The sequence below is a fragment of the Anolis carolinensis genome, chromosome 2, assembly GCF_035594765.1.
Source record: "Anolis carolinensis isolate JA03-04 chromosome 2, rAnoCar3.1.pri, whole genome shotgun sequence".
Classification (NCBI taxonomy): Eukaryota; Metazoa; Chordata; class Lepidosauria; order Squamata; family Dactyloidae; genus Anolis; species Anolis carolinensis.
The window spans coordinates 155,925,887-155,939,732 of NC_085842.1; the positions used below are offsets into that span (position 1 = coordinate 155,925,887).

General features: G+C 39.7%; 1 protein-coding gene across 1 annotated transcript in view; it reads right to left on the minus strand.

Moving 5' to 3' along the window:
• Positions 1-13,846, minus strand: part of LOC100565886 (keratin, type II cytoskeletal 4) — a 17,735-nt gene continuing 3,889 nt past the window's right edge. Inside the window, exons 2-9 of the mRNA XM_003216969.4 lie at positions 13,464-13,678; positions 11,113-11,173; positions 8,136-8,231; positions 6,914-7,078; positions 5,760-5,885; positions 3,712-3,932; positions 3,070-3,104; positions 1-1,156 (exon numbers count right to left, since the gene is read on the minus strand). Of these exons, the coding sequence (XP_003217017.1) occupies positions 936-1,156; positions 3,070-3,104; positions 3,712-3,932; positions 5,760-5,885; positions 6,914-7,078; positions 8,136-8,231; positions 11,113-11,173; positions 13,464-13,678 (1,140 nt within the window). The 3' untranslated portion in view covers positions 1-935. The remainder of the gene's footprint in view (positions 1,157-3,069; positions 3,105-3,711; positions 3,933-5,759; positions 5,886-6,913; positions 7,079-8,135; positions 8,232-11,112; positions 11,174-13,463; positions 13,679-13,846) is intronic.

Below are 13,846 nucleotides of genomic sequence, written 5' to 3' on the forward strand. Positions count from 1 at the left end.
TTGTCTCTGCATTTTAAACTTTAATGAGATGCAAAGATTTGCAAGCTATTACAAAAACAGAAAGCATGCGAAAGAGAGGGACTACATGAGGTACAATTCAGTCAATGTTAACTAATTTGCATTTTTTTTAACAAAAATAGCTGAAACAAGTTTTTAAACCTCTTTGTTGAAATCAGTGGAAATTACAAGATGTTAATTTTGACCAGATGGTGTACCCCAAGCTGCTGATAGACTCCATATTCCATTGAAGACAATGATCAATCAGCAAAATCTCAGACAGGCAATCACAAAATAATAACATATATGATTTCTATTTTATGAAAAGGCAAACACTAGGACCATGTCCCTGTGAACCATGTCTTGTGTGTATTGACCTGCAGAGAGATTACCTGCATAGAACAAAAATGCAAACCATGTTTCCAATATTATAACAATTAACCAACCTAACTTCTGGAATTGCTTCTTTTTAAGAATCCTACTTAATCAGAGCAAAGTCTATTCCATATCTTTCAGTCTGCCATATCCATTCTTTATGTGAAAGTAGAGCCAATGAGTTCTGAGGTACACCTAGGGCAATATGGGAATTGAACTCCTTCAGACAAAGAGTGTATGAAAAGCACAGTAGTAGAGCAATATACTCTCCTGAACAAGTAGATCTATCAAATGCTGATTGCCTTTGGTTATGAACATACAGCCATAGTAGGGGTGGTGTCAGTTTATTTGACTGGTACCTGATTTATACAAGGGGGCATGAAATGTGTTCACTATTAGTCAAAGAAACAGAATGCTATACCAAAAAATATTCAGGGAGAAGAGGAATAGTGGTTATAAAATGGACACCATTCATTTCTCCAAGAGGTTCAGTTCGATGCAGCTTGATGGAGGTCTTCAGAAGAATGTTTCACTGTGGGTTATGTTACCATTGCCTCGGTTGCTTATTGTTTCCTAGATGTAGATGTAGACCTGATGGTGGATGACGTAGTAGTTTTCTTCACGATGGTGCTTCCAGAAGCGTGTCCTCCACCACCACCACCAATGCTGCTGAAACCACCATGGCCACCAGAACTACTTCCAAAGGACATCCCTCCTCCATAGCCACCACCATAGCCACCACCATAGCCACCACCAGAGATGTGTGAGGTAGCACCGATCACAGCTGGAAAAGAAAATGTTCAAGGTGGTTACATGTTTGTTGTCATCTGGTACCAACAGATAATTCCTTGAACTCAGCCTTATCAGTGCTGAGCAACAGTGACAGCAGCCATTCCCTTTCCCCCCAATAACATATATAGGAAGGACACTTATGAGGGTATCTGTACAACATGGGGCACAGTTCAATATCAGTTTCATTGCAATGGCCTCCACCCAACAGAATTCTGGAGTTTATAACTAGAGTATTGTAGTTACTAGTTAAGATAATTCTAAACATCCTTTCCTAAACTCATATCCCAGGATTCCATAGGATATACCCACATGGTTACATTCTGAATCAGTTATATCCTATGGCATTCTGCCCCAAAAACACACAGGAGAGACAGCCAAGTTGCTGCTTAGGTTGGCTGCAAAATACATTTTCTATATTGTAAAAAGGAAAATAAAAAACAAGAAAAAAGAACAGATAAGCTGCATTTCAGTGTCTTGCCCCTTATTTTAGACTCAACTTGGCACCCTACACTACACTAAAAACTTTCCTCCCTCCAAAAAAAAACCTTCTGTGGAATAGCAAGCCCTGCAAAAATATATGAGTGAGTAGAGGGGTTGATAAGCACAGGGAATGCCCATAAACACACTGTTTATATTCTGTAAGATTCATTGGGTCTGCATTATTTCAAATTTAAATATCACTATTTTGAGATACCTTTAGATAGAATAAGTGGTATAAAATTGATTAAATAGATAAAGAGGGAGGGAAAGAGAGATGAGTTGTGGCTGGGCTGGCCTTTCCAGTAGAATCCGTCATAAAACCAAAAGCAGCTACAATCTCTTTTTAGTTATTTAATCAATTTTTTATTATGTACCACTTATCTAAATTGATCTTTTTTATCAATGTTGTCATCACCATGTTATTGCTTTCTTATTTCATATTGAGGAACATCCATACCACAGCAGAGCATCACTCAAGGTGACAGATTGCAATAATGTACAGCAACCTCAAAGGAATAAAAATTATTTGTATGATGAGGTTCATCAGAGAATAAACATAACATTGTAGTTTAAGAGCAGGACTTGAAATAAGAACCTTGTTTAATCAGGAAGTTCAACTGGATTGGTTTGGGCAAGTTGTTAATGTCAACAGCTCCCTGAGTAATGGATGCCAGCCAGGACTTTACTTGCAAAAGTTGCTTGCATTGGCTTCCCTGTAGCCTTTTTGTAACTTTTAATAAAGCTCACTCTCTGTGCATGATACTAGAACACACAACAAAGTTGCATCAACACAGTTGACTGTGGTAATCTAAAGTGTCTCACGATGATGCATGAAGAAGTCTTTTTCTGGATATGACCCTTTGACCAGCTTTTGTCTCTGCCACATTCCTTCTGTGCCCATTTTTAACATGCTTAGCAGCTTAGACATATTGCTACAAGACACCAAGCTTGCAGTAGCCATGCACCAAACCTCTCATCTCTGGAAATGGAGTAGAAATAAAATCAGCTTTGCTGCTTGGGAAGCTTATTATGCTCAAGAGCACAGTGTTCCACTGACATAGCAGTTTGGCACAGTAAATTGCCAGAGCAATGGCTCATAGGTAGGTGCTACTCATTTAGAACTGGAGCCCCCAGTGGCGCAATAGATTAAACCCTTGTCCTGGCAGGACTGCTGACTGACAGGTTGGTGGCTCAAATCCAGGGAGAGTGGATGAGCTCCCTCTGTCAGCTCCACTCCCCATACGGGAACATGAGAAGCCTCCCACAAGGATGGTAAAAACATCAAACCATCCTGGCGTCCCCTGGGCAACGTCCTTGCAGACGGCCAATTCTCTCACACCAGAAGCAACTTGCAGTTTCTCAAGTTGCTCCTGACACGGAAAAAAAAAACATTTAGATAGGGAAAAGAAAAGAGTTGCTACTTACAGATGTTCACAGTACTTTGGCACTCTCCAGACATCCTGGGAAAGAAAGAAAAGGGGATTTAGGAATGGATCAAATCCAAATAGGTTTTGACATACAAAAGCCTTACAATATTCCAGTCAATTTGAAAATGTTTTGTTTCCGTGGTCAGACTTTGCTGCCACCACAGTTATAGAGTGGGAAAAGGAAATAGTAATGGATGCAAGGGAGTCAAGGTTAAGCTTTTTCTTTGACCAAGAAGTTCCTTGGGAGCTTGTGTTCTTTGGCCAGACTCCAGTGGTGCCAGTTTTGGGAATATTGGACACTCTTTTCTGATTTTCTGATCCTTACAGTTTACACAGGCAAAATATTCTAAATTGCTATAACCTCCACTAAACTCCAAGACACCATAATGCGTGGGGTAGAAAACCTTCACAAAATCTTTCAAAGTTTAGTTTTAAATAAATTTTCTATGGTTATAATTACAGACCCCATGGTGTTAATCTTAACATTTAACTGACAGACTAAATCAAACCTTTCACAACAGTTTGGTAGGACAGGAGAGGGGATTTGGATATTGACTTTTGTCAATAGACATCTCTCCTTATGTACGGTCACTGTTGTGCAGAATCAGGACATTCTCTTCATCCACTTCATGTCACCAACCTGCTTTCCTCTCCTTCCAGCAATTTCTTGTAGGTGGCAATTTCTACATCAAGGGCCAACTTGCAACTCATCAGCTCCTGATACTCCTTCAGGAGACGGGTCATTTCTTCCTTGGCCTTCTGCAGAGCCTCTTCCAGTTCTGTCAGCTTGTTTCTTGCATCCTTGAGTGCCAGCTCACCCCGTTCCTCAGCTTCTGCGATAGAAGACTTCAGCTTTTCACACTGAAACACAAGAGAGACATAAGTAAATAATATCATCATCTCCACCACCAACATCACCATAATTTTTCTTTGTTATGGCAGTATTATTCCACTTCATCTGCTTTGGCTGCCTCCTATGGGATATTGTGCTTTGCCCTTTAGAAAAGGGCATTCAGAAATTTCAGCCAGAGAGCTCTCATTAAACTACAAAGCCCACAATTCCACAAAAGGCACATTTATTTATTTATTTATTACAGCATTTGTATCCCGCCCTTCTCACCCAAGAGGGGACTTAAGGCAGCTTACAATAAAAGCACATATATAAAAATAATACAATGCATTGCAATTCAATTAAAATTAATTACATTATACATTCATAAAAATACACTTATAAATATGCAGATTGGCGCATTCACAAATGAAGTACATTAATATAATTAATGGAAAAGTTTCTGCTAAAGCTTTTATTGTAAAAACATGTGAGGTATACTCATTATTCCCATCTAGAAATGTATTTTGTTATTTTGTTCCTCGAAAACTTCACAGGCTTTAACAACTGTTTGCAATCTAAGACATATTCTGCAAAAGAAAAACCCTGGTATTTTCTGTGCCGAAAATAATACTGTGCAGAAATATTTTTTCTGCACACAGAATGGTCCAGGTAGAAATTTATCCTGCATAAAATTGGTACATTTTTGCACTCAAAACTAGATTTTCAAGAAGAAAAATATTATTTCTGTGAAAACAATTCTTCAGAAAGAATGTTATTTTGTTACAGAAAATGATGTTTTCTATGAAAAATATTTCCTTGTGCAGAAAATAACTTCTGAACTGCAGAGATCCTCACTAATTCAGGACTTCTCTTCATCAGGCTTTTCTGACTCACAAGAAACATGCTTTTGGTCTCGATATCTCTTAATGACTGGCACCAGCCAGTATGACAGTAAAACCTTTCACCAGCAGCTTTATATTTGAACAACAGGAAGTTTTTCAGAGCTAAAAAAAACATGTTTTGAGCACAACTCCCTAAATCATTCAGCCATGGAAGACTGAGGACACATCCATACAACCCTTTAAAAGCAGGAGCTCCCATATATTCAAGTGGGGCATCCAAATGACACCCACGTAAAAATGAATTCATTTGCCACAAAGCAGGAAAACTCTGCTTTGTAGCAAATTAATTTGATAGTGGGTTTGATCCGTGCCTTCTTGAAAGGTGCAGGTTGAACCCACTATGGCCACTATCTGGACTGCCCCCTCAAAAGGCTGTTTTGGGGTGGGGAGGGGGTTGGTACTCTTGTAGATTTCCAGCCTGGAAAAAATGAGATGGCTGTCTTGACTGCCCCCTCAGAAGTCCAGGACTTCTGAGGGGGCAGTCTAGACAGCCATCTCGTGTTTTCCAGGCTGGAAAACTACAAGGGCACCAACCCCCTCCCCACCCCAAAACAGTCTTTAAAAATTAAAATAACTTACCAGGCTGGCATTTAAGGGGGAGGAAATTCGGTCCTGCCCTTCCCCCCTTCTTCTGGCACATCATTACTATGCTCCAGGAGAGGGCCAACAGCAGGGAAATGCCAACCTGGTAAGTTATTTTACTATTTAAAGGCTTTTGGGGGGCTGGCTTGGATGTCTCGGTATTCTCTAGGAGTATTGGGAGGACATCTAGACACACACACACCCGTGAAAAGCATGGGCTTTTGGGGCTGGTGTGTGGACTACAGTCCACCCCAGAAGGTCGGTAATGACTCTTCCACTGTCTGGGCCCGCCCTGGGAGATTTACTCACAAGAAAATTTTGGAAGAGAATTCCACTCATTTGATTGATCCTGCAACAATCCCTCCACCTTACCTGCTTCTTTACATTATCAATTTCGGCTCGTATCCTCTGAATCATCCGGTTATGTTCAGAGATCTCAGCTTTGGTTTTTTGTAGATTATCTCCATGTTTCCCAACTGATGCCTGTAGCTCTTCATACTAGTATTCAGAAAAAAGAAGTATGATATTTTGTTAGGTCGACAAGAGTGTCCATAGTAGGAAAACCCAGTTAAGTAATTACTATGTCTATTAAATCCTCTGGAAACGCGGAAAAGTTTGGGGAAAGGGCGGCACACAAGCCCCATGGAGTTCTGTTTCCCACTTTGTGGCCCCTGAAATCCCCTACCCCATCCTCATAAGCACCCCCTGACCCTGCACTATCCCCAGCACATCTGTTTTTCTCTGCACTCGCTCTAAAAATGTAAACTAGGGGTGATACTATATCACTCCCTGCTGCCCTTCTCAGAACTACATCACGTCTTCCAGAACAGTCACCTTTCAATGGTAAAGAATGGACTTTGCACACAGACAGTTTCAGGTTCATTCCCCCACAACTTCAAGTAGGGTTGAGAAAGATTCTAGTGTGAACCCAAGAGGCATACTTCCCATTGGTGTAGGAAACACTGAGTTAAAGGCCTGATTCAGTTTAGAGCAGCTTCCTATGTTGGGAATATTTTTTGTTTTGCTTCCCCTTGAGTCCAGCAGCAACCTGTTTACTCTAACCTGAAGTGCACATACTAACTCTAGGTTTACTTCACACTTGATTGTTATGCATGACAGTTAGATATAAGCATGCATCTTCAATTTGTAAACTGAAAATAGTTTTGAAAAGTCAGGGTTTTGTGGGTGGGAATAAATTAGCACCCTTAAATGCCATGCTTGCCAATGAATTCTTTGAACTGCAGTCCAAAAAAGGAACTTTTTTTCCATATTTTTAAAAATCACATTGATTGGCTGTGAGGGTTCAGTTTATAATAAAAGAGACTACCAAAGCCTAAGGTTCACCCACAATTTAAATTATTCAGTTTACATCCCACCAATATGGGGCATGCACATTTGAATTTGGATAGCCATTGGACACCATAACATAAGAAACACTGAAATATAATTATGAAAAAAATTGAAGGTCTAGAAATCTGGGCAATGTTTCTAACTACCAATATTGGATAGGAAATGAGACAACTCACCTTAGATTGGTAAAAGGACTCTGCGTCTATCCGGCCCATCTGGGCAATTTCTTCATACCTTGCCTTGACTTCAGCAATGATGCTGTCCATATCCAGGCACCGGTTGTTGTCCATTTGAAGAATGACAGAGGTGTCAGACACAGTCTGCTGCATCTGGCTCAGTTCCTGTAAATGAAATGCAACCATTTCCATAAAATAACTACCATTCCTTTCACATATACACAAAATCATGGAATCATAGAGTTGGAAGAGACCCCAAGGGCCATCCAGTCCATCTTATGGCATGCAGGAAAATACAATCAAAGCACTCCTGGCAGATAACCATCCAGACTCTGCTTAAAATTCTCCAGAGAAGGAGACTCCACCATGTTTCAAGGCAGTATATTTCACTGCCAAACAACTCTTACCAAGTTCTTCTTAATGTTTAGGTAGCATTTCTTTTCTTGCGGTTTTAATCCATTGCTCCATTTCTGAGTCTCTAGAGCAGCAGAAGATAAGCTTGCCCTCTTTTCAATATGACATCATTTCAGATATTTAAACATGGCTCTCATGTCTACTCTCGGCTTTCTTTTCCCCAGGCCAACCATGCCCAGTTCCCTCAGCTGCTCCTTGTAGGACTTGGTTTCAAAACCTTTAATCATTTTGATCACCCTTCTCTGAACAAATTCCAGTTTGTCAGTATTCTTCCTGAATTGCGATGCCCAGATGCCCAGGTCAAAATAGATTAAGACAGAAAACGTATTAAGCAGTTCTGCCTCTTCCCTGTCTCCTGTTAGCATTCACTATCACCTGTACACAAGTGCGAGGGTTCACTTTGCCTCACACAAAGAGCACAAGTATAGTCAACTTAGGGAAGAAGCATATATCATACATTCACCTGGAGGACCTAGAAAATGCTTAGAGAGGACATATTTGTCAGATGTGGTTAAATGAATCCCACAGACATAGGGATTGCATCTGCCAAAACAGTATTTAGATGATTGAATAGGGCAAATGACACCCATATATATACAACCAACATTATTCCTTGCTATTCTTAAAATGTTTAAAACTGTTAAAATAACTTGTGATTGAAAAGTGCCATTATATGATTTCAAACCATTCATTCACATTTACAAAGAATTTGCTTAAGGATCTCCTCAGCCCACTACACCATACAGCAGAAGTTCATTTCCCCCCAGTTCTATCATAGGTTTTCACAGAAAACGGCAACACAACTTACAGCTTCATACAAACATTTCATGAAGTTGATTTCATCTATCAAGGCATCACATTTCGCCTGCAGTTCAACTTTGTTCATGTAAGCCGCATCCACATCCTGAAAGAAAGACCAGAGCAAGGATCACTCAACTTCACAGTGATTGATTGATTTAATCCCTTTAAAGGATTCTATCAATTCTAAATCAGAGCTTGGAAACACTACTATTAGAGACCACTACGACAAGAATCCCCTCTGCAGCTGGGGGATTTGAAGTGTGGTAAAGCTCTGTTGTAAATTCCAATGTGAATGTCATTTTGCATCTTGAAACCATCACAAAGGAGTAAAGAAAAATATTTTGCCAACTGGTGGCTTTCCTGCCATTCTGAATCTGAATCCATTCTGGTGGTTTTAGCTGAATTTTGTGGGAGCTATCCAATGTGCAGAATCCATCCCCAAATATTACAGCTCACATCCTTTGAAGTTCAAAGGAAAGCCTTGAGTGGATCCATTGATCTATTGACATGGAAGCCACCAAGCATCATGGGCTGTTGTTACGAAGTATCTAAATGTCACTAAACATGCATAGCCATATTAGATGCTGATGCTTTCTTTTCTACTAAGATTCAGCTCTCCTCCCCTATATCTCCTTCTCAGATGCAAGTAGCAGTCCCACATTTCATTAGAGTCAGACAACACCATTTCACTTCTCCTACTAATGGTTGAAGAAGAGTCCTAAATTATTGAGTTTGTCTTTTGGGGCTTTATCTCCATCTTCTAACTGAATTTTGGGTGTGCTGAGTATCTTCCCCCTTCATCATCCTTTTTTCTACACAAAAGGACCCGAAAGGGTGTAATAGGATGGAAACTGAGAATTTACCTATATTTCTGGAAGCATATTATTTTTGTTACACATCAAGAACATCAATATACAGTCCTGACATGGCAGCAAACTTCTTCAGAAGTTTTGAAAAACTGAGAACATGAAGAGAGGAGTAGGCCTACTGACTGAATGTTTCCACCATTTTCTTTCTTTACTAACTGTTTTGTATGATCATGAGAAGTGGTGGTCTATGTGTATGCCCTCTACACAATCCACAACACTGGAAAACATGTTCTGGGTCATGGAGAGTTCCCACATATAGAGGCTCTCTATGTCGAAGAATCACTCGCCTCCTGAAGAGATAACAGAAAGGGATGGAACAATAATCCTCCCTTTCTCACATATTTAACATGCTCAGTTTTCAAAACACCAGCACAAGGATTCTGTTCTTCTGGTATACCATGGTGCATTGTTGACTACGTCCCATCAGCCTTAGTGAGCAGAACAAATGGTTAAGAATGCTGGAGAGGGGAATGTGAACCTTCAAAAATGTGGAGGTCCATACTTTCCCATGCCATCCTTATTGTAAAATATTGTGTTAGCCCAATCAATATTCAAGTACTAATATCCCAAGAAATAATAGGAGAAAATAGTGGTGGTATAAAAAGCACTTTATTTATCCATGCTGTACACTGGGCCTTGGTTCTCACAAGTGTTGGTGGTGGAGACAAGAGACAGGGCCTTTTCAGTGCCCCCCCCCCCCATCTATGGAATGCCCTTCCAAATGAGATCAGACTCCCTCTCTCCTATCTTTTCGAAAAAAAGTAAAAACTTGGTTGTGGGACCAGACTTTTGAAAGATAGAAGACACATCAATTACAATTATAATGTACTTATTATATAGTGATAGACCTGGATTGGATTTGGAATGTACCTTGAATGTATATTTATATGAATGTTTTAACCTAATTAATTTAAGTATTATTGTAATGGAAAGCCTTATTTTATTGGGGATTTTTGTCTATGTTATTTAATATTGATTCAGTGTTAAAGGTGGGCAGGAGTTAGCTACTGCTGATTGGTTATGTGTCACCATGGTAACGTAGCTGCTTCTGTAGAAATGTAACCATTTCGAAGCTAGCATGAAAGGGGCGGAGCTAGCTGGATGAAAAAGGAGGGAATGTTTTAAAAAGAGTTAGTGAGTGAAGTTCTCTAGCCGGTGAGCTAGAAAGAAGATGTCTGAAGTCAGTTAGGTTTAGGCTTCCAGTGAGATAGAGCTGAGGAAAAGGAATACTGTTGAGACAAAGTTTCAGTCAAGTGGTTGATGTTAAAGAATGAAAGATATTATCTATATTATGTACAAATGAAAGTGAAGAAGTAAACCTTTGCAACAAGTTACGCTTTTTGGACTAAAGAAACCATAAATAATTCTTTGTTTTTAATGAAGACAGTGTTCCTGAGTGGTGAATTGCTCTACCTAGAGTCAGCGGAAGATTTCTCTCACATACTTCTCCTCAGTGTCACATCATCTCATACATGCACACGCACAGACTCAAGTGTTTATAGCTGGCAGTGGCTGGGATCCTGAAAGAAGGATTGCCCCCTGCCATACTGGGCTTAGAGAGATCCCATATTTAAAAGGTGTGGGATATTAAGAAGAAGATTCCCTTAGCCTAAATGAAAAGGGCTTTGGGCAGGGTATCCCACATTTAATGGTGGTAGTGATTGGGATCTTGAAAGAGAGATTTACCCCCGCCTGTTTGTGAAGCCACTCTTGTGCCTTTTTGGAAGTGAGCCTTGCAATTACCATTGTTGATTGTAACTGTAATTGTTTTATACATGTGTTTTATATTTGTTAGCTGCCCTGAGTCCCCCCTTGGGAGTGAGAAGGGCGGAATAGAAATGTTGTAATAAAAAATAAATATAAATAAATAAATATAGAAATCTGCAAACATTCAAGTCCCATTATTCAATGGCATAGTTAAATGATGTCCCTTATATTAAAAAACGTAAATCAAGGCTTGCTTTCAGGAATTTTTAAAAATAAATTCTTTTGTGGAGGCAGAATCCAGAGAGATGAAGAGCCAACTATATACAGAAATATAATTGGTGTGTTATGCAACATTAAATATTGTGTTTCCTTTTGTAAAAGAAAAGAAAAAGCCATAGAAGCACTTACCTTTTTCAAGATGACAAAATCATTCTCTGCTTGAGTACGCTTATTAATCTCTTCTTCATATCTGGCAATTGCAAAGAAAGGACACTTAGTTTGCCTCTTTACCTGCACTTTTCCTCTTATGGAGGAACATTTTGTGTATTCTTTAACCATCAAGTTCAATTTATCTGATCTACTGCTCTCAGCTTGGATCAAACCATATCATTTTTTTAAGAACAAGGTTCTTGGATGCAAGATAATACTACTATGAAATCAGAGCAGAGTTTTATTTTTCCATCATATATTTTGAAATAAATCAGGCCCATGAGTTTATAACTCATGGTGCTGATTTTTTTTTCAAAATTTGGATCAGGAGTAGGGGGTGAGTGATGTAATGTGGCCCTGCCTCTCTTCTTTCCCTAATGTTCAGAATCCTTCTGAAATTGTTTGGCGTGCCTAATTATTTTATGGGTAATTGACATCCTTTAGTTTATGATTCATGCTCCATTCTTCATGCTCCATTCTCTCTTCTCTGCCAGGATGCATTCCACATCCTTTGGCATCAGACAAAGATATTGTTTAATACCATCCTGTTTAACAACATAGTTTCAATGTGTATTTGTTTATTAAATAACAATGCCCATTTTTATGCATCATAGGGCCAGCAATGTCCATATCTATCAAACAGATCTCTTTGAGCTGGCAGGGTATCAGATATCATGTCACAAGGCCTACACAGATATTTACCTGCTCATAAAGGTAAAGGTTTCCCCTGACGTTAAGTCCAGTCGTGACCGACTCTGGGGGTTGGTGCTCATCTCCATTTCTAGGCCAAAGAGCCAGCGTTGTCCATAGACATGTCCAAGGTCATGTGGCTGGCATGACTGCATGGAGTGCCGTTACCTTCCCGCCGGAGCAGTACCTATTGATCTACTCACATTGGCATGTTTTCAAACTGCTAGGTTGGCAGGAGCTGGGGCTAACAGCGGGCTTTCACGCCGCTCCTGGGATTTGAACCTGGGCCCGCAAGTTCAGCAGCTCAGCGCTTTAACACACTGTGCCACCAGGGGCCCCTTACCTGCTCATAGGTAGACCTAAAGTGGGGAGGAGGATGTGGATGCACACATCAACCCCATTCCCCAGCTACACCACAAACCTTTTAGACCTTCAGGGCATGACCAAGAAGATCTACAAAGGATATTGTTAGTGTCTTTGTCTGAATACACTGAATGTCAAGACAAAGGTTTTGATCATGGAGGTTTCATATATGCAGCCAAATTAATTAACATGGAGTGGAACGAATCTGACAAAATTTTACCACAGAATCATGCTAGAGGTTTCCAGAGAGATTTTCTCTCACATAAAAAATATTTTTAAAACTTCATTTTTCTACTTTTGTGGGAATTCTATACCCCTAAACACACAAAAGTATAGGGCCTATTGTAGTGCATATTATAGCATCATAGAGTATTGAAATTCAAGGAGAGATGCACCCATTTGTCTGCGCTTCACCAATTATATGGGTAGGAAAAGTGCAAAAATATAATTACTGATTGCACCAACAGTATAATAAATACAATTGAAAACATCGTGCATCAGACAAACTAAACCATTGCTTGATACATTTCAAACATAATAGAAAAACAAGTCATCCTGTCTCATGTTGTGGACAGATTCTCATCAACTCAATGAATTGCAGTCTCGCCATGGACTACTTCAAAGGACAGTTGTGTGGACAAAAAGGAATGGTCCCATTTCATTCATTCCAGTCTTCACATGGAAAATCTCTACTTTCTTTAAAAAGATGGTGGAGACAGCTTCTGGGTCATAAAATGCCATGATAGATTATGCTCGAACCTATCTAATCTATATAATAATCTAAAGGCAATTATTTTGAAGTAGCTCAAGCACACTCAATGATATTCAGAAGCTGTCATGTGTGACAATCCTCACTTGACTTAATATATTAATGTATAAGTCTAGACAATTCAGACAAAAATGGACCTCAAAAAATTAAATCCATTCTAGGAGAATCTAAAAATAAGCACCAGCCCCTTCTACTCTCTCTGATGTTGCACCATTTCTGGCCGATTTGAATGGCTGGGAGAGAAAATGGTGGCTGTGATAGCCAGGGACAAATAGCCTTCTTGCATGGCACAGGTGGTTTATCACCTATGGAATGACTCGTGATTTATCCATGGGTCACAATCAATCATATTGGCTTCAAAACCTGCCCTCAATGTATTTGTGAGGCAAACTTATACATGAGGGCATAGGGTATTTCTTGTTTGGAAGCACTGTCTGCATACTAAGCAAAACCAAATCGGAGGATTAAAAAACCCAAAATTCAGGGCTAGGCCAAAATATTCTCTTACTTTGTTTTATAATCCTCAACCATGTCTTGGAAGTTCTTAAGCTCAGAATCCAGGCCTCTCTTTTCATTCTGAAGACACTCTAGCTGTCTCCTCAGGTTGTTGATGTAAGCTTCATACATCGGATCAAGATGCTTCTGAATAGCTCCTGGGCCTTGTTCTTGCAAGAGCTTATACTTGGTCTCTAAGACTTTATTCTGCTGTTCTAGGAAGCGGACCTAGATGGAAAGGAAAAGGGACGGTGGACAGGTGGAAAACATACACATTAACCTGTATTCCTATGGCCTTCACTAGTCAGATACAGGCCTTATGTGCTTTTGTATCTGTTCCTGAAATATTGCTATTCTCTCTAGGAAGAGTTTTGAGGAGCATTTCAAATTTTTAGT